Raw genomic sequence first — 26,982 nt, forward strand, 5'->3', positions numbered from 1 at the left:
AAGGAAATGCTGTGTGATTCTAGCTCTGTTTCCAAGCTGACCTTTGGCTCAGGGACAAGACTCATTGTCCAACCACGTGAGTGCACAGCAGTTTCAATAAGTCTTCCATAGGTGATTCTTGCAGTAGATGTAGGTTTGTGTTCCACCTTTTGATCTCAAATTTGCAGAGCAAGAATTCCTTCTCTGCCACTGAAGCCTCTGGCAATGCCCACGCTGCAGAAGTTAAGGATGAGTTCTGAGCAGAGCTGAGCTGGAGGTGTGCGTGCTTTTGGGAATGGGTCACCTGTGTTCTTGGACAGTTCTCTGTCACTCTAGTATTCTCATATCTTGTCAGGGATTTGGCTTTGTGATGGCAGTGCAGAGTACAGCTTGGATGGACTGTGGGACAGGAGAAGGAGGAGAATGTTTGGGATTGCCTCTCAGTTTCAGCACAGGCTCATCCTGTACAACCAGTCTGATAAATTTCGCTCTTGCTTTGGGGTGAAAAGGTCCCTGTTCATCTTTCTGCTGCTCCTCCGTGACTTGGCATGGTGAGACTAATCTTTGGGGACCGGTGCTGCTTCTCAAGTGTGTAGATCGGCTTTTTGTTAAGAAAAGCAATGCTGTGTGAATACAGGATCTGGCGACATGAAGTTGACATTTGGCACAGGGTTCAGACTTTCTGTCCGACCACGTGAGTATACAGCTTCCATAGGTCTTCCATAGGTGCCATTTCCAATAGATGTAATATTGTATTCCTCCCTTGGACTTAAACATGACAGGGATCAAGTCCCTTTTCTGCCATTGACGGTTCCAAGAATGCCCTCCCCATTGCAGTTAATGTGGTTCTGGGTGATGGGAGGAGAGCTGAACTGGAGGTCTCCATGCTTTATGGGAAAGGTCATCCAAATGCACCTGGGATAGGGCTCAGCCAGCCACACCAAGGGCTGCCTTGTTATGGGGAGAGGAGAGCATTTGTGTAAGGCCTTGTGTTGCTGTGAGTGTTGGCTGGAGCAGCTTCACCTTTGGAACAGAAACAAACCTTTGTGTAAAACCATCGTGAGTACTATTGGTGCCATTTTGTATCTTTACCTGGAAAGCCACAAATACCCAAGACAATAATGTTAGTGTGTACATTTTGGGATTGTTTCAGCATGTCAGCATGCACAGTCCTTTGTCTTCTGACTGGTTACAGTAAAGGAGCTGGAGGGTGGTGTGGACAGAAAGGGCAATAGAGCACAATTTTACCACAGCACAAGGGGGAGGATATTTACGATGGAAGGTCAGAGGTGATTGACTGTATGCATGGACAGACATGCACTGTGACCAGCAGGTCCAGGGGAAATGGTCAGACTGTAATGCTGATCCAGGTATTAGAGTGGAACGCCCTTGGCCTTTGCAGAACTGAGCTCAGCTTCGTTCTTCCTTCTCAACTTCACCTCCTCTTTCTCAAGATGTTGATCAGTGCCTGTTTTATCAGGAGTGTGCACAACAGAATGGAGGCATGCTGCTTCCCAGACATCTGGGGGACTTTTTGTTAGGGAAGGAAATGCTGTGTGATTCTAAACTATGTCTCCCAGTTGACCTTTGGCTCAGGGACCAGGCTTTCTGTCCTACCATGTGAGTATGCAGTTCCAAAAGGTCTTCCATAGGTGCTTCTTCCCATAGATGTGGTTTGGTGTTCCACCTTTTGATTTCACATTTGCTGAGCTGAAAGCCTTTCCCTGCTGTTACAAGCTCCAAGAATGCCCTCACTGCTGCAGTTATTGTGGTTTTATGTGGTGGAATAAGAGCTGAACTGGGGTCTGTATGCTTTTGGGACTGGATCACCTTTGGACACGCAGTGAGCTCTGTGACACTGATTTCCTGAAACTTATGAGGAATTTACAATTGTGATAGCAACCTAGGGGACAGTCTGGATGGATAGGGGACAGGAGGAGAAGTCTTGCTGGTACAGGAGTCAGCAAACCACACTAAGAGCTTCCTATGGGGAGAGGAGGGTGTTTGTGTAAGGGCTTGTGTTGCTGTGAGTGGTGGCTGGAGCAGCTTCACCTTTGGAGCTGGAACAAAGCTTTGTGTAAAGCCCTGTGAGTACTCTTGGTGGTATTTTGTAGCCTTGCATGGTAATGCAGAAATATCTAAAACATTAATGTTAGTACACACATTATGGACAGCATGCATGACTGTGTGCTTCCTGTCTGGCTATGGCAAAGGAGCTGCAGGGTGGTGTGGAAAGAAGGGGTGACAGAACAGAAGTTTCTCTCTGGGCAGGGGAGAGTCTGTTTACAAAGGAAGGTCAGAAGCGGTTAACTGAAGGCATGAATCAGAGCAGGCCTGAGCTAAGCCCTGGATTTTTGAGGCAGCAGGAAACGCTGTGGGTATCATGCAGCAGATGGAAAAATGACATTTGGTGAAGGAATGTTGTTGACTGTAAAGCTCCCTGAGTACAAGCACTGAGCCCATGCTGGCACTTTGTAGCCTATGAGGCTACCAGGTGTTTGCTTTCCCTATGGCTTTTACTTTTTTTGTAAGCTAATGTAATTTAAGGGCTTCTAGATGTGTACTCTTCAGCTGGTAAGAATCTGCCTGGATGGCCTGGCCCAGAGAATGGTGGTGGATGAAATTAAATCTAGGCTGCAATAGGTAGTATTCCCCAGACATCAGTACTGCGACTCTTTCTGTTTGATATCTTCATTGATGATCTGGACCAGGGGATTGAATGCACCCTCAGTAAGTTTGCAGATGGTACCAAGTTTAGGGGGAAGTTTTTCTGCCTCAGGGTAAGAAGTCTTTACAGAAGGATCTGAATAGGCTCGATTGATGGGCTGAGGCCAATTGTATTAGGTTCAATGTGACCAAGTGTGGGGTCCTGTATTTTGTTCACAACAACTCCATGCACTACTACAGGCTTGGGGCAGAGTAGCTGGAAATCTGCACAGAGGAGGATCTGGAGTCCATAGCCAGCTGAACATTAACCAGTAGTGTGCTCAGGTGGCCATGAAGACCAATGGCATCATGGCTCATATCAGAAACACTGTAGCCAGAAGGAGCAGGGAAGTCATCTTCCCTTCATACCCAGCGCTGGTGAGGCTGCATCTTGAGTACTGTGTTGTTGTTGGCCCCCTATTAGAAGAAAGACATTGAGGCCCCCGAGCATGTCCAGAGAAGGGCAAAGAAGCTGGTGAGGAGTCTGGAGCGCAAGTCTTATAAGAAGTGGCTGAGGGAACTGGGATTGTTCGGTCTGGAGAAGAGGAGGTGCAAAGGAGACCTGATTGCCTACTACAGCTACCTCAAAGAAGGTTGTGGAAAGGTGGGGGTCAGCCTCTTCTCCCACATAACTAGCAACAGGACTAGAGGCATTGGTCTCATGTTGTGCCAGGGGAGGTTCAAGCTGGATAATAGAAAAAATTCTGCTCAGAAAGAGTAGTGATGCATTGGAATAGTTTGCTCAGGAAGTGGTGAAGTCACCGTCCCTGGAGGTGTTCAAGAAATATGTAAATGTGGCACCTTGGGACATGGTTTAGTGGGCATGGTGGGATGGATGAATGGTTGGACTAGATGATCTTTGAGGTCTTTTCTAGCCACAGTGATTCTATGATTCTAAAAGTCGGGGCTTGGGTTCTCAAGGAGATGGGGGTTGCCATTCTCACAAAGGATGTGGAAGGGCTTATGTTCTTGTGAAGGTGAAAACCACTGTGGGAACTACGGCAAGCTCACCCTTGGGCAGGGGACACAACTTCAGGTTTTGCCCAGTAAGTTCAGCTGCCTCCCACTGCCTTGGCTTCCCATGCAATATGTTATGGCACTTAAACTTCCTTGCATACTTGTTTCTGCTTCTTCCTTCACCCTGAGCATAGATTGATGCGTGTTCTGCCCTTCCTGGCCTTGGCATTTCTGGGCTTAGCCTCAAGGGATGGTGCTGCTTCTCAGCTGGTTGGATGGGCTTTTTGTTATGGGAGGAAATGCTGTGTGATTATGGCTCTGCATATGGCAAAGTGACCTTTGGTCCAGGGACCAGGCTGTCTGTCCAGCTAAGTGAGTGTTCAGTTTTTCTGTGTCTCTTTTATTGTAATTCCTTATGTATCTACTGCAGCACCCAGTAAATGTCTCTGTGGCATCCATATCACCTTATGGAGGCAGAAGAGAAAATAGGTGCTATTTCATTTTATGCAGATGATGTAGCCATCAGAGGACTCTCTGGGAAAATGACCTTGCATGAAATCCTCGCGCAAGTTAGAGATCACCACTGAAGTGTGGCCTTGTCCTTAGAAATATTTCTATGAGTTGGACTTATGTTATTGAGTGAAAGATGTTGTGAACATCACTATCCTGGTTGCCAACAGTCTGTGAGTGAGCAGGAAAGAAGGTGGTGTTTAGGGCAGAGGAACAGATAGATCAACTTATGCCCAGTGCCTGTACGTGGTTATGAAAGGTGATGGAAGATGCAAAACTGAGTTTTGGTTCTGTTACTTACTTTTGTCTTTTCAAGTATCTCAGGCAAGGCCCACAGATTGCTTGGTGCAGCTCTTTCCTGTTAGTTAAGCTAAACAGCTCTCAGTGCGTATACTGTTTTTCTGAGCGTAACTGGAGAGAAAAGTGCACCACAGTTTCTTTCAGCCTAGATAAGTGTGGACAGTGAAAGGGGGCACATTATGTGGGTGAACAGACAGCCAGAAGTGGGAGGAGGACTCCAGATAAAGCCAAGGAAGCCCACCTTCAATCCAGCCTTCAGAAAGGCAGCCTGTTTCCACCTGGATGTGAGCATTCCAGTTGCCCAGGGTATAAGCAAGGAGGCTACCAGTACATCCCCAGTGCTGGTTTCACCTGCTGGAAGCTGAATCCTCTGGGTTTCTGTCAATTGCTGTGCTGTTGTGACAACACCCTCAAATTCACTTTTGGCTCAGGGACTTAAGTCACCATCTTGCCAATTAGGTGAGTTAATGGTGCAGTCTCACCTCTTGGTCATGTCCTGTGGCTGTGCTCTAGCAACAACACAGGAGAGAAAAGTAACCTGAGCCCACACGGAATGTTTGTTTCGTTGCTAAATCATAAAGTTGATGGCAAGAACACTACATTTTGTGTAACAGCACAAGTCCAAGCCCTTTTGGCGCTATGATTGAAAACCAGAGTCAGTGAATGGCTGGTATTCTCAAAGGAGCCCCACTCAGATGAACAAGTGTATCTGAAACACTGTCTGGGGAATTCCAGATTCCACAGATTCCACTGTGTTCCAGGTAATTACACTGTCTTTGAGCATGCTGTGGCAGAGAGCTTTGCAACAGCTTTTTGCACAAGGCCATGTGCAAGGCCGGCAGAGGTATTTTTGTAATGAAATATGTTGGAGTGTGTATATTGCAGACAAAGTCACATTTGGAAAGGGAACTTTGCTTTCAGTTGTAGCCCGTAAGTAGCCAAGTACACTGGAAACTAGAATTCAGGTCATTTTTTCTCTTCATTCTTTTTGTTTAGTGGAGATAAACTTGTGAGCTGAACTGTCAAATTCTCCAGAAGCTCTTAGAAAATGACGGCATGTCTCCCGTTGCCATGGACTCCTCTGCAGTACTTTATAGTATCTAAGTTAATATAAAAAGAGGTCTTCTCCCTTTAATCTAAACTTAGATAGCAATATGTGGTAGAGACAATGACATTCCAGATAAATTTGGAAACCTGGCCCTGTTGAAGGTTAAGCAGATTTTGGAGGCTGCAGTGGGGATGGCATTTTCAGAACATGTCCTACAGAGCTATGTGCCTTGCAGCTTCAGTGTCTGAAAAATGCTGGGGTACTTTCTGTTAAGTGGTGAATAAGCTTTCTATATTTAAATTGAGTGGTTGCATTTTCCTTTTCTTGTTATGTCTGAAGTTTTAGGTGTCTGTGTTTTTTAAACTTCATTTTCCAATGATCCAAAACCACTTGAATTCTTTGGAGACGATATAGCTTCCTTAGTATCCTCGATGCTACTTCTGCAGGGCTGGCTGCAGATCCAGGTCCTACCCATTTCTCTGGATAAATTCATTGCCAGTTCTGACACTTCACATTTCAGGATAACCAACATGTTGACCCCAACAGAAGGGCTGCTTTGTTTGCTACCTCCTTGGCCACGGTATGAATGCTGGTGTGGGGAAGGTGATGTTTGGCAGGAAGGGTTATTTTAACCCTAAGACCTGGTGAGTAGCGTAACATTTAGAATAATCAGTAATTTACATTTTCAGTACAGAGCTGGGCACTCAGCTCGATAGACCTATATATCTAAGAATTCAGAAGAATTTTTTCAAGGGCCTCAACTCCTCCACAACATTACAGAAGCCTACAAGGCAACAAAACAAAGCAGATACTAAAGCCCTTCAGTGCTTGGCCTTCAGTCTCAGACTCCAGATGATTTTGCTGTTGTACTTCTAGTACTTTTGGCTTGAGTACTTTCTTATGAGATAGTCTTGCTAGTGATGTAGGACTGTAGAACTGAAGGTAGATGATGTAGCAGGCATAGGTCTCAGGGTGCAAATAGGAGTTTCTGAAGGGCAATAAAAATGTATCTGGAGCCTAAGTATACAGAAACAGTTTTGCATCTTTACTCCCTGTCTATTGATAAATCATAGAATTTGTAGAGGGGATGATGGTGTCTGTGCAAAGAGAGATTCTGACAGAGTATATTGCACTGGGTGTATGATGCAGGAAGAAGGGTTCTCTTTGGTTCAGGAACAAGGTTGTCAGTGCTACCTTGTAAGTACACAGTGTTATTTTCTGGAGAAAATGGTCCTGAATGAGCCTGAAGAACAAAATGTAATATTAAATTCAAGGGTAGAGATGCAGGTGCGTGACGGTGAGTTCTGTCCTTAAACTTATCCTGTAGTCATCATATATTCAAATCATGTTCTGGTAAAAATAATGGTTGTGTAAAAATCAGATGTGGATCAGTTTGTCCCTTACATGCTTTCTTCTGAACATAATTCTAGTTTCTCTTCTCGAGAGGTCAGCTGCTGATCACATTGGGAAACAGGTATACGTGGAACTAAACTGAAAGTTGATCTTAGTAAGTAGATATAAACCTACAATTTGGCTCTATATATAGAGGGAATGAACAGGAAATGCTATACCTCAGTGGCGTATTAAGCCTCAATTTTAATCTATTCTGAATTATATCCACATTGCTGTACAATCCATTAAATTGCGAAAACTCAAAATGGCAGTTTTAAAACAAGTCCAAATGAAGTTGACAAATTCCTGTTGAATTCTGTGATAATTAATGTAAATTTATATACACGAGACTGATAAAATATTCAAACATGGGTGGGAAAAGATAAGAGGGTATAAGACGTATATAGGTCCAAATACCATTCTTCACAAAACCTAGAGCTAATTTGATAAAATGTCTTAAATGTGTTGAAAATATGGTCAAAAATTAATTTCTATGCAGTGGAGTATTGGAAGAGTCAAGGATAAAATGCTTAGGCTTGGAAATTCAAATTAAAAAAAAAAAAAGCCTAAAGGAAATTGAATATAGTTCGCTTTCTTTAAAACGTTGGGTTGCATTGTTGTTGTTTAGTTTTTCTATGACTTTGGGCCATTATTGCATGAGAGCAGTACTGTGGTCTAGTGGATTCTAGATGTGCTTGAAACACTGTCTTGCTTCTCATAACACCATCCATCCATGAAGGAACTACAGTATTTCATGTTTAAATTTCCTGAAATAGATCAGATAAGCTGTAGTTGTGCCTGTGGATGTAATGGCTTCAAGGATGGTTTTTGTTGGCTTCTTTGTCATTGTGTGAACACTGGCAACAAAGTCATCTTTGGAAAAGGGACAAAGCTTATTGTGAAACCAAGTAAGAAACATGTTTATACGTGCTTGTGTTTTTTATTGTGGATTTAGACTTGAATAGCAGAGTGGCTTTTCGGATTGTGACTTGGTAGTTAAAGGAATTAGCTAGTTGAAATGTGTAGTCCTGATTTAAATTACTGTATTTATTCTTGCATTATCTACTCATTTGATGTATCATGGAAAAAAAAGCTGTGGAGGGAAAAGTGGACTGATAGGAAAATGGTCTTCATCAGTTACTCAGATCCTAAACCATGGTCATGTTCTTGTTCCCATCCCTTTTTACCATTCTAGCCCAACAAGGCTTTGTGGTGATGCTATTGTATCACTTCTAACAGAGAAGTCAACAGATGGTTTTGCTTCAGCAGAGATCATAAGCAGCTTCTTTACTGTTGGTACAGTTCAAAAAGTTCCCATCCTTTCTTGGTTCTGGCAGGAAACATTGCCAGCAAGGATGAGGAAAAGGTGGGGATACTCAATGTCTTCTTTACTTCTGACTTTTGAAGTCAGAATAGTTATCCTCGGGGTACTCAGCTCTGTGAGATGGGAGGCAGGGATGGCGAGCAGAATACACCCCTCACAACTCTGGAAAGAATACAAAGATTTTTGCTATGCCAAACAGCACTGTGTGTCTACGAATACCTATGAGCTTACCTTTGGAGATGGAACCAGACTTGTGGTAAAACCAAGTAAGATTTTTGAGACTCGAGGCTTTGAGTTGTTTGGTAGAAAAAATCCAGCCCACCAAGTATAAAGTGAAAGCTTGCTAAAAGAGTAACAAAACGCAGTTCAGATGCAGGTTTTTGCCAAAAGAGAATTGCAAGGATTTCATTCTTACTATAATATCTTCTAGATATTGTAGGACAAAGATCTTCCTCAATGCAATTATTTTTATTTCACAAGCTGTGGAGCTTTCCTTGGGGGGAACACTCAAAATCTGGCAACATAGGTGTGTGCAACTTATCTTCTCACTGTGAATAGTTCCATACTTGCATCATGGTGTAGGCAAGATTTGTGTCCTGGTGTTTCTTCTGGACATTTTAAAAAACTTCAGAGTTGGAGATAACTGCCTTTTCTTTTTCTCCAGATATGTGAACTTTTTGGGTTAGGTAAATACCTAACTATAGGTATGCTTAGTTTGCAAAATATTCACAGAAAACTCTATAGTCTATTCCTTCAATGTATCTGAAATAAAATTAGGAATAAGAAAATTGGTTCCTAAATGTAACCAAGCAGAGGCTTCCTTTTAGCTGCTTGAATTTGGAGACATACAATAATACTGCAGGAAATTTTATATATATATTTCCTCCTTTGAAAATTGTGTGCATATTCTCATACCTAACAAACTTTCCTGGGCATTTTAATCAGAAATCTCAAGCAAATTTTCAGTAGTCCTGTAGATTCATCAGGGAATTTCTGAATTCGGAAAAGAATTATTCAAGAAAAGCAAAATTGTTCAGGAAGATAGTCAAAACACTTTTCTTTTTCCCATTGCAAGAGATTGAAAAGAATTAGAAATACTTCACCTATGTCTTAGATGTTATCTCTACTTTCTCAGAAATTCAGTCGCATTGTCTTTTTGGGATGGAGAGCACAATTAATTATGGTCTAAGTTTTAAAGAAAGAAGAAGAGAGGGGTGTTGCTGGTGGCTGGATTTTGTTCACTTATTAACTAATGATTTAATTATGATCTCATTCTCCATTTAATATACAACAGGGATGTCTTATGGAAGACATCCTTATGTCTTAAAGGAAGGATTTGGCTTGATGTTAGCCAGAGTGTGAGGTTTTGATGTGCTTTGCGCCAGTATCCATTGTTGTGTGAATGTATTTTTCCAGTTACACTGAACATGGTATACAGTTCTTTCACTACGTTTAGCCCACTTTTGTCATGCAAAACTAGATAGCCCTGCAAACTGGGCGCACGTATTTGGGCGCTCTTGGCTAAATTACACAAGTTTGTCTCCGATTGGTTTCTTGTTGTGTTATTTTCCTCCTTTTTATTTATTTAATAGAGTGAGTAATAGAATCATAGAATGGCCTTGGTTGAAAAGGACCTCAAAGATCATCTAGTTTCAAACCCCCTGGCAGTGTTGGCAACCAGTAGACCAGGCTGCCCAGAGCCACATCCAGCCTGGCCTTGAAAATATTTATTTATTTTCAGCTCAGTTGCAAACTGCTATGAATACATGGCCTGAATTCAAATTCTGATATTTGATTTTTCTGCATTATTTTTTTTTTTCAGTCCTTTGCAGTAGTCAGTACTGTTCAGTATTTCTGCTATCTAGGGCAATTTTTGTTTCTGGCTTTTGGTAATGGGAAATGGACTACATATTGCACTGAGAGAGTGCTTACTTGTGTGTGTGTGTAGATGTGTACTCATCAGAGTTCAGCCCGAGCTGCTGTGGAAGACCTAGTTCTGGAGAGAATGGAGGGGAGATTTCTATTGTATGCTGAAAGACTGTGTAGAATTTAGGGCAAGATCCAAGATCATATTTGGTAGTGGCACCCATCTTTAGGTGAAACCCAGAAAGTATTAAATAATACAATGCAAAGTGCAGCCTGGAAGAGGAGGATGGACAACACAAGTGAACTGAGCAGAAAAGGCAGCACAGACTGGTCAGACTCAACAGCGGTGGTCAGAAGGCTTCTAAATACTCTCTGGAAGGTCATGTATGCATACACTAATTGACAGAGGCTACTAGTGTATAGACACAGAGGAAAGAATAAGCAGATGTCTGATTAGACCATGGGCAAAGACTAGAACAATGAGTGTCAGAAATGAATAGACAAATAGAGGAATGGGTCTAATGTGTTTATTTCACTATATGTGTTGAGGAGATGTCAGTAACTTGCCTTCCTTAGATTATTCCAATAAGCATCTTGCATTGCCATGTGTACAATGCAGCATACAAGTACACAAAGGCACCATTTTGCAAAGCACAGTGTCACAGTGTAATACAGGGGGTTATGGCAAACTCATATTTGGATCTGGAACCAAGCTTACGGTTTTTCCAGGTATGTCTGAATTCTCAGATGTGATTTCTCTTGAAAATACTTTTGTCACTTTACAAGTTACTTTGCCTCTTTAGTTGATTCACAATACAGTGGAAATGGTACTATACATTTTCTGCTGGTGTAGAAGTGACTTACATGACTGTATATATATTTTCCCCTCCCTATGCTTGATGATGCCCAAATCAGACATTTAAAATATTCAAGAAGATTTTTCTTGAAAAGTTCAAAAGAGGTGACTGTTCCTGGACTAACAGTCCAGACTAACAAAAATCTTTATGTGGAGAATAGGCAAAGGGAAATAGGGAAGGCAGCACTAGTGAGCAAAATCCAGAGTGGTGAGAATTGTCTCATAAAGTTGTAGTATGTAAAATGGACTTCTCTGGTATGTGGATGCTAATGCTTTAAGATAAGAGGATCCTCAATGTATGTTGATGCAAAGTAGAAGCACATAATGCGTTTTTGCCTTGGAGATCCTGAATAAAGCTGTAATGATAGGGTTGGATTTCTGTCATAATGTGAAATGCAAATAATTGAAGCTCAAGAAGCAAGTTTATCTTTCAGAATGACACCAAGTTTGTAGTCATAGCCAATTAGTGATGAGTACTGTGAGGTTACCTCAGCATTCAACATCCATAGGAGCATTAGATGTGAAGCTCTGAGATTGCAGGAGAATTTTCAGTGCGAAAGGCCTTAAAAGCTAGGGGTGGGGTAGATACCCAGACAGAGGAGAAAGAGATCAAGAAGATGCATTAATAAATTATTTCTGTGATAAATATTTTCATCTGGAGAAAAGTACATGAAAAAAAATAGTGTTTTGGTAGTTGCTGCCACAAAGTGGTCATCCAAAGTAATTTTAAACAGTTGGTAAGCATAAACTCACGAGCCTTATGTGTTCTTAGATGGTGATTGAACGTGATGATTTATGGGCAACTTCCAGCTCAAAATTCACAGAAATTTAGAGTGGACAGTAGGGGAAGAGTATAGTCTGCTCTTGCATGAGTGCTCTGTTTCTTAAATTCTTTCTCAAGTAACTTGTAATCTGATATCCATGAGTTGTGGCATGGTGTTAATACTGTTTAACACAGAAGTGCATTTGGATCATTGACTAAGCTCCTGCTTTCTCAAGTAGACTTAATTTTCCAAATTTATGGTGTGGGGGTCTTTTTGTCCATACCCATTCCCCCAGTTTCACTGTCTTTTGGCAATGTGTGAAAAAAATAAATGTTCTTACCTTATGAGAAATTTCTTGGAGAAGGGAAAGAAAGGAAAGCAGATATAGAGATACCGACCTTTTTTTTCCCTCTCTCTCTGTAAATTTCTTAATAAGATATTTAACATAAATGATTTTTTTCACTCTGAAAAAGCAGTGCTCCCATTTCTTAAAATGGTGTCATATTTATGATAACTTTAAAATGGTTTTATTCTAAAAGATAAAATACACAACAATGTAAGGAAACAGTCAATTCTGAAAAGCTCTTGGAAAAATTCTTCTATTTCAAATGATCTCTCTGACCCTGCTGAAAAACATGAGAAAAATAAGAACCTCCAGTTTATATGGAACTATTAGTAAGCTAAAGTAGTGATGAATCAGAGCTGTGCTTGAGTTCGTTTGTATGTGTCCTCAGACTGATTTCTTATGGCCATATCTGTATGCAACTGCTACAGATCTAGCTCTGTTCACAGTGTAAAAACTAAGACTTTCCTGAATGCATACCAAAACCTCAGCATTTATTGGCAGAATAAGCAATGGTCTCCCTGTAAAATAAATAAATAAATAAATAAATTTTAAAAAATTGCATACTGAAAAACATTATTTCTACTTAAAATCTGAAAGTTTGAAATCACTCTTGACTAATCCAGATAGCAAGTCAAAGAAAACAGAATGATAGAGTTTATACTACATCAGAACCTACCTGACCTGTGAAGTAAAATAGATACACTAGGTTGTGAGAGATTAATCTGGCTGACAGTGAGATTAAGTAAATGAGGAATGAGGTGAAGAACAGATTTGTGATGCAGGTGGTTTTGTGGTAGCAAAATATAAATAAATATAGGGGAATATTAAAGAGGAAGAGTTTGAAAGTTTGAGAAACATAGAATTTGACAGTGCTTCATAATGAGAATATGAAAAAAAGATGGATGTAGAGTGCTAGATAGACCGTTCTATCTAACTGTAAAGATAAATGGGATTTCCTTCAGTGGAGTGTTTCATGGCCAAAGGTTCCATTCAGTACCACTCTGGATATTGTAGTGGTCTGTGTTACTGTGTGAGTATGGAAACAGTTACAAACTCACATTTGGATCTGGGCAAAGACTTCTGGTTTTGCCAGGTACATACATCCTAAATTTTTGCTTAATTTGCAAGCTTGTTGAGGATACATATTAAGATATGGGAAAATGCTATAGTAGCCTGAGGTTTCACCCTAACTGGTGGAAGTTATTCCAAAGCAGCTGTCCAAGTAGTATTTCTTGAGACAGCTGAAGGAAGACGTGCTTACAATGCTCTTCAGTCAGTTGCATTCCTCTAATAAGCTAAGACAAAGACTCATTTTGTTCTTCTGACAAGTTACATGCACTTCTTCTATCCTAAGAGTAAATCCACATCACTTCCATTGGACTCAAGCATCGTCAAGTATGATGATATGTCAGATGAACAAACGCTGAAATAAAAGAATGGCTATAATATTCAGAAAATATCTACTTGCGGTGACTACCACCATTTTATCCTTACTTGCGGCAGAATCCACCAAGATATAATATATTCATAACTTTTAAAAATGTTAGTGTCAGAATGGGAACTGAACTATCTTTTGTCTTGTTAGACGATAGTGGTATTATCCACAGATGCTGCAAGTGGATTCTGTACGTGACTGGGACGTGAATTCAGATTTACCAAGCTGTCAAAGCTGCAAGTCCATCCTTAATCCTTACTTCTGCTACTGATTATCTGAGTGAGAGTGTAGGAACGTTGAAGTGAGTTAAAAGGCTCAGATGCCTTTACAACTCCTCTGTGAATCAGCAAGATCTGGATAGGATATCAGTGTGCCATTGAAACCTGGAAGGAGATAATTATAAGCAAGGTCAAAGGTTTCCTGGAACATGTGAGTTGTGGGGGTGGAGAGGATACAAGCTGACATTATCAAAAGGAACCCGGCTGAGGATTAAGCCAGTACTAAGTAATAAGCAATGAAACGTTAAGGAAAAAAGTTGGACTGATTAGAAGCGTTCTTAACCATATGGCATGCTGAATAGAATTTTAGGTGATTTTACAGATGGAGAAACACAGATTACTCTAGCATCACCCCCAAAATGTGCAATACACAACTGTAACCACGGAATGAATGATAATTTTTTTTTGGATGTTTGGAAAATGTGCCTACATTTTTGTAGAGATTAACATCAGTGTGCCAATCAGGGATATGCAAAACTGGCATTTGGAGCAGGAACCCAACTTCTTGTTAGCCCGAGTAAGTTTAAACTTTCTGTACCATATTAACACCAGGAGTGGTAATTACTTGTTCTTTAGGTAGGTGGACTAGGGAAATACATGAGAGCATTTTCCCAACTTCTTTTAGACTTCCACTGACAAAAATATGTTGGAATAGAGATGCTGTCTTGAAAGCCAAGGAGTGCTTGTATGTGGTGTGTCATTGACTCACTACAGAAAAGAACAGCTAGATAAGATGGTTGTGTTTCTCATGGTTTTCTACTGCTAAAAAGTTTGCCGATGCTTAGCAGTCACAGCGTGATGTGGTCATGCATAGAGCGCTGCAAGGAGTTTGCACGCTACCAAATACTATATAACGAATTTAATGCATGTGTTGAGTTTTTGGTTATTAGCACTTTCAGATTTGATTTATCCATCTTTAAAATAATAATGATATGATATTTTGGAGTCATTCAGCCTAATGGTCTAAAGGCTGGGTTTTCTAACTCTTAGCCTAAGAATATATCAAGATTTTTTTTTTTCTTTTAAAATCCCAAAGTGAAGTCCCTGGCTATATTTGTCTAAGCTAATGTTAGAATGTGAGCAGTTAGGAACTAGAAAAGTTGCATTTGCAAAGGAGACCAGACTTCTTATGATGCTTCTTAAGTCTTTTTCCTTTCCTCAGTAAAATTTTAAAAGGCTGAAGAAACCTGAAAAAATGGAAAGAAGTTTCAAATAACTTTGTGTCTAGTAGACAGCTTTCCTACATAATTTGGATGAGAAGGTACTGAAATATGCAGCTACTAGGCAGCAATTTGCAAAGTCTTATTGTTGAGTGAGAAAGGTATAATACATTTGTAAGAGGAACTAGATTTAAATTCAGCTCAAGTGCTTAAGATCTGGAGAAGGACAGGCTATGAACACAGGAGCAGTGGCCACTAATTATATAACCTTTACGGAGAATGAACGTACCCTCAAGATAAGGAAGGGAAGAGAGGAGGCTGAAAGAAAATGAAGCCAGAACTATTTCTCAACAGCTTCATGGTGAAGGTGCATCAGGGATCCTGGGAATACTGGGAAATTAGATAGCATCATTAGTTTCTTAGACTAGTGACACTGGCATATCATTGACTTTAATTTAGAATCTTGTCAGAGAGTATGAAGACTCATGCTGTCATTCTGAAAAGGAAAATGTTAGTCTGGGCTAACTTTGTTACAGAAACACCAGAAGCTGCATTTTTTTACTTAAATGAAGGGGAAAAATTCAGACTGGGTTGCTGTTTAAGTCATAGTTTCACACTGGATAAGGAAGAAATTTTCCAAGTGACTGAAGCTATGTCATTTGTAATGATTTGAACTCAGATGTCTGGGATGCTGGAGCTACAAGAGTAATTTCTGGAAACTGCACACGGCTGTCTGTAATCCCAAGTAAATTATCTAATTAAAAGTGCTCATTAGATAGACCAATCATTGAAGAGTATCATTTTGTTGCGAAAAAACACATCTATATCTGAGGCAATACCACAAATATAAAATCAAAAGTTCTTCTGATGACTGAGTATCAACAAAAAAATCTTCTTCCACCTGTGTTTAGGGAGGATTTTAGGATTAATCATTGGAATACTTTTTACTTGCTCACTGTACAAATTGGAATTTTGTTTATTTATTTATTGGCTGAATGGATTATTAATCTCAGTTCAAGAAGTTTACTGTTTTGAGTTGAAATTATTTATTTTCCCCTATAAATGAAATTTCTGGCATAAAAATACTGAAAGCCGTTTCTGACAGTTAAAACCCACACTGATTTTGAAAGAAAAAGCCTACACAAACGTTTTGTGAAAATGACGATTCTCAGAAAGTTAATGAGCTGCTTCCTCAAGCCTCTCTGTTTACAGAGACACAAAAGGTTAAACTTTAAATGGTCAGTGAACTCAATTACACTAATTCCAGTCTGACCAGAGATTGAGAGATTCTGCTTTGGAGGGAATGGATAATGAGACAATTCTCTATAGAATACCAGTTGTGTGTTAAATCAGTTCAGCTTTCTGTTCAGGAAAAAAATAAAAGACGTAGATCTTTGATGCTGAAACAGACTCAAACTGCTCTCTCACTGAAATCTACTGATTTCTGGAGTTGGCTTTCATTGTAGAATGGTCAGGAATGGCATTTAGATAGCTGTGTTCATCTACCTGGAAGATGTCCTTCAGTAAGGATGCAGATAGGCAGGGTGGAAAGATCAGAGCATCCTTATTTACTGCTCAAACTTTTCTGCAAATAAAGGTCATAGATACCAACACAGCAACTCCAACACATCCACCAACCCATTAAGACAGAATAACAGGAAACGTAGGTCACAGTGCTATGGTCATAATCGCTGGTATTTACCAAGTCTGCTATCTGCAAACTTTCAAAACAGCATGCAAATACGCAAAGGAATATATTGGAAAATGCCTCTAGTGACAGAACAAAGCCAGTAACCACTCAGACCAAGAATGAGAAATGAGTATTTTGCAAAGCAGGTGTTGCTGAAGCTGCCAGCAGAAGCAAACACATTTTTCAATTCTGCACAAGATAAAAGCATTGCAAAGGCAGTGGGGGAAAAAAAAAAAAAAACACTTGCTAATTTAGAAAGTGTTGGATATGCTGCTCTTCTGAAAGCAGAGCACTTGTGAGATAGAAGAACAGATCTACCGATTTCTCTTCTTTTTTGTATCCTTGTACTCCATGTTAATGATACAGACTGGTTCATTTGTGGGTTTTTTTTGTCATTTGTTTTTTAAATGGGGTCTACCATCTAGTTTTTTTTTTTTAATCGTAATCTATCATTGAAATGTATTCCCAAAAGAATAACCATATTAAAAAGAAAGTAATAATAAATTGTACTGTCAGTTAGTGAAACATAATGAAACATTTATTTAATCTTTCTTTCCCTAAATGGAACGACATGTTGCTACTTTGCAGTGGCTTTCATTTCTTTTTCCCATAGGAGCACAGTTAGCTAGACTGGCAGTAAATATGGACAGCTTTAAGACTGGCATTTTAACCAGTGTCCTTCAAAACAGCTGGAGGAAGTGGGATTATGAGTATCAGTGGTGGATTTGACAATGCATCTGCAGAAAGGGGAGAATGTCCCTGGGCCAATCAGCCCTCTCCAGACACATGAATTCTCATAGCTATGAAGCAGGAAGAGAGTGGTCTCTGCCTGTTTTATACATTCCTGAATGCAGTCAAGTCATGATTCTAAAGGAGTCCCAGGCTGCAGTGTGGAGTTGAACAAGCTGTTACAGAGAAGGATGCCTAGGTTAGATGTAGACCCTTAGGCTGTGGGTGGCCACATGAGTATCATTTGAGATGCTCTAGGGATCCAGGTTGACCACCTGTGGCTCCCATGCATCAACTGTCAAAGTAAGTCTCATGTAGCTCCTATATCATCTGCTATGAAAGCCTTGGTTCGCAAAAGGTGTCACAGCTTGAAAGCTCTATGATCTGACGGCTTCCCAATGGAATCATGGAGGAACATCCATACCTAAAGTGTCTGTGTGTCAAGACTGACATAGCTAATGTGTGTCACCTAATGTTCTAATCTCACCTAATGCCTCTTCCCTTCTCCATTTTCAGATATTACTCCATCTCCTTCAGTCTACAGGCTGACCTCTGAAGATGACAAGAATTTGGAAATGTGCCTTATCACGGATTACTCCCCTGACAAGCTCGATCTTAGCTCAGTTGATAGTAAGACAGAAACTATTGTGGAGGTGGCAACATCAGAGTACAAACATGAAGCGAGCTACCTGTCAACCTACTGGGCCAAGAAAGATGAAATGCAGTGTGGTGCCAAGCACGAGGGATTTGGAGTACTAAATGGAGAGGATCCTGAAGCTGGTAATGTTGGATGTGTGTTCAGGGCTATACCTGCTCTCTCTACTACTAGTATGAACAGGACTTGTTCACATCTCCCAACGCTGTAAGCAATGCTGAGCTGTGCTCCCTCTCTCTAAGAGGAATGGCGTCTTGTTGCTTCTGCTTTCTTTTGCCTTTTTGCTTGATAGAAACAAGATGAAGGGTCAGTAGGTGGGGACAGTCACAGCAGAGAGATCTCAAAATCACACCATGGGAGATATAAAGCTTGAAAATCCTTTGTCTGATGGGACACTAAAGTTTAATTAGATCTTATTATATGCTTCCACTGAAAATAGCATATGTGAGTATTTTATTGTTTAATGGCCAGAAACTCAAATTCAGCCCTTCTAGGTAGAAACAGCTTTCTGAACTTCTGAAAAAGTCATTTTCTGTTATTAATTAAAATTCTTGTTACTATCTGCAGGTGCCACCACTGTCTGCATTACAGGAATGTCGCTACACTTCAAGACAGGTATGAACATAGCATTTTACAAGTAAAGCTTGATTTAAGGAAATTCTTCCCAACTTTTTGCTAATGTCCCCTGTTTGCAGATGTAAGGTACAGATATGTCAGCTTCACTGAATGCCTGTCTGTATTTCAGAAGAGATGTTTTTCTTTTCGGGTGCACACCTAATGAACCAAAAGATAAGGAGGTGGTTTCTGCAGCGTGTGTGCACTGCAGATACAACACATGCAAGTTCAAAGGAGCTGAGCCTGCCTCTGCGCTAGCTTGGTTTGCAGAATAACTTTACTCTTGCAAACATACAGCTTTGCTGGAAAAAAAAAAAAAAAAGAAAGAAAGAAAAGAAAAGAAAACAAAAGAAAAAAAGAGAGAGGAAAAACAAGAAACAACAACAGCAAAGCCCACCAAAAAACAGCTAGCCAAAAGTTTCCAAAACAGTACTTCAAAAAAAAAAATACTCATAAATAAACTTGGCAGATTGGACCAGATATTTTGGAGAGAGATTTTCAAAGCAAATTTTAAAGTGACTTTTTGGTGATTGCACCCTGCTTTCCCAGTCTAGATCAGCATATTTTCAGATGAAAATGACACTGTAGCTAAGATTTAGGTGTTCAAGAAATGTGTAGATGGGGCATTTAGGGACACAGCTTAGTGGGCAATATTGATAATAACCATCCATCGATGGTTAGACTAGATGCTCTTGGAGGTCCTTTCCATCCATAATGATTCTATGATTAATAGAACATCTGGATAGACTCTGTGTTCTTTGGACAAAATTTAACTTGTTTTCCACGCTGCCGCTCTTAAAAAATTGGGGGGAGAGGATGGATAGACTCTTCCAGTCTCTGTTTCATACTACGCTGTTACTTAATAACAACCAAGTTGTTGGCAGTCCTCCTTGTTGGAGAATTAAGCACTTAATGAATGAAAGCCTGGCTGTTGAAATAGACTCTCAGTGGGATTGTCCTGCTCATTGCTTCATTAGTGTCTTACCAGTTCAGCCATGCAGAGCAGAAAAAGCTTCATTAAGAAGCACTGTTATGTCTGTCTGGAAGTGAGGATATCACAGTGCTCTTGTGACTTTAATTCCTTGTTACTTCAACAGATGAAAACCTGAACATGCTGACCTTCTCGCAACTGGGCCTGAAAATAATTTTAATGAAAGCAATAATTTTTAACGTGCTGATGACGATGCTTATGTGGAAAAAAAAATGTAAGTATACGAAGGGGGTGGTAAGACAGAAAGCACCTGGATCAATTCATTTTCTATGCTCCTTAATTGTTTGTGCAATCTATTCACACACCTTTTACCTGTCAACAGTAAAATCCCTCCACTTCTTTGCAGATCATCTTGCTATCATTGTTTTCCTCGGTCTTCAAATCTAATTACCCTTCCTTATCCTCATGAAAATTTAACTTCTTTCTAAACATCTCTCCTTTTCCTGCAACCTTCTCCTCCCTTGTCTGCACTCATTGTTCACATTCAACCCCTGACAGTCTCCGGATGTGAAAGTTTGATTGGCACTGACTTTAAAGTCCTCAGAACTAATATGTTAGTTTTTGCCCAGTGTCTTTCTCCTCTTTCTATTGCCCAGATGCTTCAGGTGTATAGTTATGTAGCTGTAACTCTACCTTAAATAATGACTTAACATACATTTAATATTTTTAATGTTTTTGTTACAGGAATGAAAGTAACCAGACAGTGCAGATGTGAAGTACCAAAAAATAATCTGTTGAGGAATCATTACTGGAGTGTTGGGTGCAAGAGATGTTCCTACTGCAATAGATATCACTTGGTTTTTCTGTATATCACACAAGCCATTATAGTCTAAATTGCTTTATGTGCATTTTTATAAAGCTACTCAGAAATATGCCTACAATTCTTACAATGCTTACAATTCTCAGTATTCTGCTCATTTAACCTGACAATGCCTTTTTTCTTTTTTTTTTTTTTTTTGGATGAAGCAGAGATTGCTGTAACTATGCATTGTCAAACATCTCTATTACTTGCATTAAAATTACATAAAATTTCTGTCTGAATTGAGTAATATTCTCACTTCTCTATCACTCACTTCTCTATCACACACTTCTCTGTCACAGAAGAATGCTTTTATCACATTTTTAAGGTCTACTTGGCATTTATTTAGGCCTATTAAATAATTATTACCAGTAACAAGAAACTTGTTTGTCTTTTGTAAATCTCGTTGGAGAAGCTTGTTTTATCTTTCACATGAGCTTCAGGATCAGGGTTATTAGCCTTTGGGATGAAGGAGGGAAGGGGTGCCAGGAAAGGGAGAACAAAAGTTGACCACCAGGTACTGTTTGCAGCAGTCCGCTTGGTTCACTGCAAAGAGAACGTCTATAAACTCCCTTTCAGGACATCCACTTCCCTGCTGTGTTTGGGGGAGGACAGCATGACTGTCCCACAGAGAGGGGAACAGACAGGAGGGGAACATCTCTAAGTCTAGGCTCTGTGCTATGTGAAGACAATGGTGAAATACAGCTTTCTAACAGTGAGAGAACTAGAAAGCGATCCAGGCACTTGAAAGTAGATATTTTCTGCTACAGGGAGTGTAGCAGTCAGTAGTACCCCACTCCTAAATGTCCTCTGTTAACAAGCAGGCCCTGTAGAACAAGGTGTCTGCTTAGCATTACAGACCAGTGACTTGACTGGCCTGTTTCTCCAAGTTCAGGCTCTCGCTGGCAAGAATGTAAAGGCTTGAGCCTGGCTTGTACCTCACATCATTGCCAGTCTAAGTGGTTGGGAAAGCCTTGCTATACTGAGGGGCATGATTCTCTCTCATTGGATAGAATAATATCATAGCATCATAGTATGGCTTAAGTTGGAAGGGTCCTTAAACACCATCTAGATCCAATCCCCTGCTGTGGGCAGGCTTGCCAACCCCTAGATCAGGCTGCCCAGAGCCCATCCAACCTGGCCTTGAGCACCTTCAGAGAAGAGGGACCCACATCTCTGGGCAGCCTGTGCCAGGGCCTCACCACTCTGTGAGTAAGGAACCTAAATCTCCCCTCTTTTAGTTTAAAAGTTCCCTCTTGTCCTGTTGCTATCAGACCATGTGAAAAATCAGTTTTCTTCTTGTTTATAAACTACTTTTGAGTGCTGGAAGGCTGCAATAAGGTCTCCCTAGAGCCTTCTCTTTTCCAGACTGAACAAGCCCAACTCCTTCAGTCTGTCTTCACAGGAGAGGTACTCCAGCCCTCTGATCATCTTCATGGCCCTCTTCTGGACCTGCTCCCACAGTTCCACATCCTTCCTGTGCTGGTGGCCCCAGGTCTGGATGCAGTACTCCAGATGGGGCCTCACAAAGGCAGAGAGAGAGACAATCCCCTCCCTCTCTCTGCTGGCCACCCCTCTGGTGATGCTGCCCAGGATACGGTTGGTCTTCTGGGCTGCAAGAGCATACTGCTGACTCATGTCCAGCTTCTCATCCACCAGAACCCCCAAGTCCTTCTCCACAGGGCTGCTCATGGAGCTCCTCTCCCAGTCTGTATGTATATCTGGGACAGCCCCAACCCAACTGCAACACTTCGCACTTGGCCTTGTTGAACCTCATTAGGTTCACATGGGTCCACTTTTAAAGCCTGTGCAGGTCCCTCTGGATGACACTTCCTCCATCATTATCAACTGCACCACTCAGTTTGGTGTCATCAGCAAACTTGCTGAGATTGCACTTGATCCCATCATCTATGTCATTGATAAAGATGTTGAAGAGCATCAGTCTGAAAACATCCCTGGGGGACACCACTTGTCACCAGCATTCACCTGGACATTGACCACAGCTCTCTATAGCTCTAGCTATCCAACCAATTCCTTACCCACCTTGTAGTCCACCCTCCAAATCCATCTCTCTCTAATTTAGAGAGAAGGATGTCATGTGGAACCATGTCAAATGGCTTTGACAGAAATCGAGTTGATGACATTGTTCCATCTTTCCTGGTCAACTGATACAGGATATTTCTCACTCTGATGTATTCACAAGCCCTTACAAGGGCCTCTGATTTTGGAACAGCTCATATTTCAAGTACTTTCAGTTCAAAATGCTGGTGTTTGAAATGGAGAGTGTCCCTCTGTACAGATCACATCAGCACCTCTGCCACAGGCTCTGAGTCCACAGTTCCAAGCAGCAACAAAATAAAGTATCCCTGATCTCCTGCCATGGTGCTGCCACCTGACCACCTTGCAGACAGCCTATTGCTGAGCAACAGACAGGTACTGGCCTCTCCTACCCAGGGACAGCACCTAAGTTTCCAGGTCTATAACTCTGATTATCTTGTAGCAAAGATGTTCAGGGACTCATTCTTGACAAAAAGTGTCAGCCTTGTTTCTCTCCAGCTGTAAAAAGCCCATGGCTATTTTAACTCTAAATTCCAGCCAGTTCTTGAACCTTCCATTTTGCTCATGATGAGGGCTGCTGCATCAAAAGAAAGCAGTTCTTGGTGAAACTGCCTAAATGATTTCCGCATTACAAAGCAAGAGCAGTCCCACTTTCACACATTTTCAACTGACTAACCTCATTCTGAAAACCTTCAGAGATGTGGAAGATAAGTTTCCATGCTCATTTACATTTAACACCACTTTTTAATATTATTATTGAGTTGTAATTCAAACCCTCTCCTAGCTGTAAGGACAGTTTTCAGCCTGTTTCCACATCTCAATATTTTCCAGGCAAAACAATGCCATTTATAAGATTTGCTGAGTGAGGGGATGAGTATATAGCTAAAGTTAAGTGTTTTGACTGATGTGACTCTTAACACGTGATCCCCAAAGCACTGAATTTGTAGGTCTAGTTCAAAGGTACTTTCAGAGATTAGAGTTTTGATGCACCCTCCTCCTACTCTCAAGTTTGCGGTTTCTTGTTTATTTCAAGAGAGAAAAACCACAGTGCAAAGCAGAGGCAGGAAATAATACAGTGAGACAGGATGTGGAACAGGTCTCACAGCCCAGGTGGGGCAGGAAAGGGCACACCACTCGTTCCATGACGTCAGTGTTGAGATCTGGGTCATCTTTTGATGCTGCTCTATACTTTACCGCAGAAACCTCTTCCTCTGGAAAGTGGGGTGTAAAATGCTGTGGGGCAAGCAGAGTTGGTGTGGCACGTGGCAGGGAGGAGGAGAAGCATGTGGAAAAAAACAGCAGACGTTAGACCACAAGCCTAAGTTGAAAGAGATAAAGAAACCCCCTCTTCATACTCCCTCACCAGAGCCTGGTCTTGGGTATATGTAGGGGGGGGGGGGGGAGGAAGTTGTTCTGGGTACAGCAGGAAAAACTGAGCTATGTATAGCACAGGCAGAGGAAAGGAGGGGAGAAAATAAATTATAAACCCTGGTGGGTTGCCAGGAGAGATCTTAGAAGAGTGTAAGATTTCTGAATTTGCTGATAGGCCTCTACACCCCATTATAAAGGTAGTGAATCAATGGAGGAAAATCCTTCCACTTCTGACCTAAAAGACAAAGCAGGAAGATGGGGGAGGCCAGAGTCCTCTCGTATTGGCAGGAAAGGAGATGTTTCCATGACCCACTCACGGTACCTTCTCCCCTGTGCCAGCTTCTGCTCCCTAATGCCTTTCCATGGGTTGGAGATGAACTTGCATCTTTTCTAAGGGTCTAGGAGAAAACACCCTGCCCCGTGTTAGTTATCCCTCATTGAACATGGCCCTGTACACAACATAACCTCTCTTCTTGCCTTTTTCTATGTGGTGAACAGTGACCCCAAGCATCGTCTTTCTAAGGAGTAGAGACTGAAGATAACAACAGACTTGTTGAAAATCATTCAGGTGTGGGAACACTTCTAATAGGACTTGAAGTTTTGGGCTTAGTTTGTAGCAACAAGAGGCACTGAAAGCACGTAAACCTGGAAGAAAACAAAATAAAACATAAATAGAACAAAAAGGTTTTTTCTCTTCCCACAGGCTTCTGCTCAGTGGCCACAGGAGGGCCCCAGCCCCCTGTTCTCACCACGTCCAAAGCATGAGGAGACTCAGGCAGATAGACCCACAGGGAGGCACTGGTGGCTTGCAAATGCAGCAACGGCAGTGGCAAAGGCGAAAAAACCTTGTGTGTGTTCCTCCTTCTATGTTGACGGTCTGCCATGGGCCTCGATCAAAAGGCCCTTCTACGGGGAAAAAAATATTATGGCTTATTTACAATTTCTGCATGCTGTTGAGTCCCCTGCCTGTTCTCAGTACCCCAGTACTGGTACAGAGCTGGTACCATCATCACAAATAAATGCAGCCTAATGCAAGTAGTCAGAGCTGGCATGAACGTTCTGTTTGTGCCACAAACAGACAACATCCTTCAAAACAATAAAGACCCTGTTCCTTCATACCTCACTATTCATTCTATGCTAAGCAAGTGGTTAGGAGCTCCACATTTCCATTTTCACTGGTTTAATGGCTGTAGCACGATCAGAAAAAGTGGTTAGCAAACCATAAGCCAGTGTTAAATGTTGAAGGTATTGGATCACGTGCTTTAATGCCTCGATGTCAGCAGACAAGCATTCGTCACATAGCATTAAAGTACATGTTTCCTACTCCATGTTTCAGCTGCGGAACAAACAAAACAGGTGTGAAGCAGAATCAGTGCAAGGATGGAGCCTCAAGCCTGAAGGTGACTCAGGTTCACCCCTCATCCAAAGATATGGGGTAGCTAGAGTTAATATACCACCCTGTACCTATGATCTGATCATGGCAGGGCTCTAATTTCCATCGGAACTAAGAAGCAATTGGTCTAGACCAGACACTAGCTGAGGCCAAGGGCCAAAGCCATTTAGTTTAAGTATTTCTCAAATGCCTTAGAGATGGGAGATTGTCAAGGTTGAATTTGGGAAGCCTTCCTTCACTGAGCCAGGACAGCTCAAGCAAAGCACTGTCCCCAGGCCGTGACACAACCTGAAAGCCTCTTCCAACATCCTTGGGTTTTTCAGCACTTCAGACTGTAGAAAAACTCTGTCCTAAGGTGTCTGAATTACTACTGAGCCTTAATGATCCTTGAGGTTCAGCTGGCACATCTAGCTGTGCCCCATATGGCCTTGAGGGATACGGGAGATCCTGTGGGAAGATGGGCACAGATGGGGATATGCTGGAGAACGTCTGCAGCTTCCTTCCATTCATGATCACTAACCAAAGTCTAAAACAAGATCTCCATAGCTTTGAAGCCTGGAGACATGTTGGCAATGCACTCTCCATATGATAAACAGGCACAAACAGGGAGATTAAATGGGAGGATGATAATTCAGTTTCGTTGACAGCTTGTTTCCTGCTTCCCTCTGAAATTAGAGACCATTAAAAAAGAAGAAAAAAGCCCAAAAGATGCAAAGGAAGGGAAGGAGAAAGGGAGGACAGAAGGAGGAAACAGGGAGTCACACCTGAGCAGGAACTTAAGCAACACAAGAAACTCTCTATTTATCGCCAACAGGTAAAAGATTGCAATATTATCATAGAATCACAGAATGGCCTGGGTTGAAAAAGACCATAATGATTGAGTTTCAACCCCCCTGCTGTGTGCAGGGTTGCCAACCACTAGACCAGGCTGCCCAGAGCCACATCCAGCCTGGCCTTGAATGCCTCCAGGGACGGGGCATCCACAACCTCCTCGGCCCTCCTTGGGCAACCAGCATGTCAGCACCTTCTGTGTGAAAAACTTCCTCCTAATATCTAACCTAAACCTTCCCTGTCTTACTTTAAAACCATTCCACTGTGTCCTATCACTGTCCACCCATGTAAACAGTCGTACCCCCTCCTGTTTATACACTCTCTTCAAGTACTGGAAGGCTGCAATAAGGTCTCCCCGGAGCCTTCTCTTCTCGAAGCTAAACAAGCCCAGTTCCCTCAACCTTTCTTCATAGGAGAGGTGCTCCAGCCCTCTGATCATTTTGATGGCCCTCCTCTGGACTCATTCCAAGAGTTCCACATCTTTCTTGTGCTGGGGGCCCCAGGCCTGGATGCAGTACTCCAGATGGGGCCTCACAAGAAGCTGAGTAAGGGGAACAATCACCTCCTTCTCCCTGCAGGCCACTCCTCTTTTAATGCAGCCCAGAACAGAGTTGGCCTTCTGGGCTGCCAGCACACACTGCTGGCTCATGTCCAGCTTCTTGTCCACCAGGACCCTCAAATCCTTCTCTGCAGGGCTGCTCTCCAGGAGTTATTCCCCCAGTTTGTATAAATACCTGGGATCGCTCCGGCCCAAGTGCAGTACCTTGCATTTGGCCTTGTTGAACCTCATTAGGTTTTCATGGGCCCACTCCTCCAGCCTGTCCAGGTCCCTCTGGATGGCTTCCCTTCCCTCCAGTGTATCGACTGCACCGCTCAACTTGGTGTCATCTGCAAACTTGCTGAGGGTGCACTTGATGCCATCATCTATG

At 41.7% G+C, this 26,982-nt stretch overlaps 1 long non-coding RNA gene and 1 gene segment (V, D, J or C); one reads left to right on the forward strand and one right to left on the reverse strand.

Moving 5' to 3' along the window:
• Positions 1-612: 612 nt before the first annotated feature.
• LOC110391158 lies at positions 613-20,642 on the forward strand. The segment is given in 5 exon segments: positions 613-673; positions 17,857-18,120; positions 18,563-18,610; positions 19,708-19,815; positions 20,286-20,642. Coding segments are annotated over 5 exon segments (468 nt in total).
• Positions 20,643-22,576: 1,934 nt separating this feature from the next.
• Positions 22,577-26,366, reverse strand: LOC110391163. The gene is made up of 2 exons (XR_002433990.1): positions 24,579-26,366; positions 22,577-24,474 (listed from the first exon to the last, which is right to left on the reverse strand). It is a non-coding gene; the product is annotated as an uncharacterized LOC110391163 (long non-coding RNA).
• Between the last annotated feature and the right edge of the window lie 616 nt (positions 26,367-26,982).

The sequence above is a fragment of the Numida meleagris genome, unplaced genomic scaffold (assembly GCF_002078875.1).
Source record: "Numida meleagris isolate 19003 breed g44 Domestic line unplaced genomic scaffold, NumMel1.0 unplaced_Scaffold310, whole genome shotgun sequence".
Taxonomy (NCBI): domain Eukaryota; kingdom Metazoa; phylum Chordata; class Aves; order Galliformes; family Numididae; genus Numida; species Numida meleagris.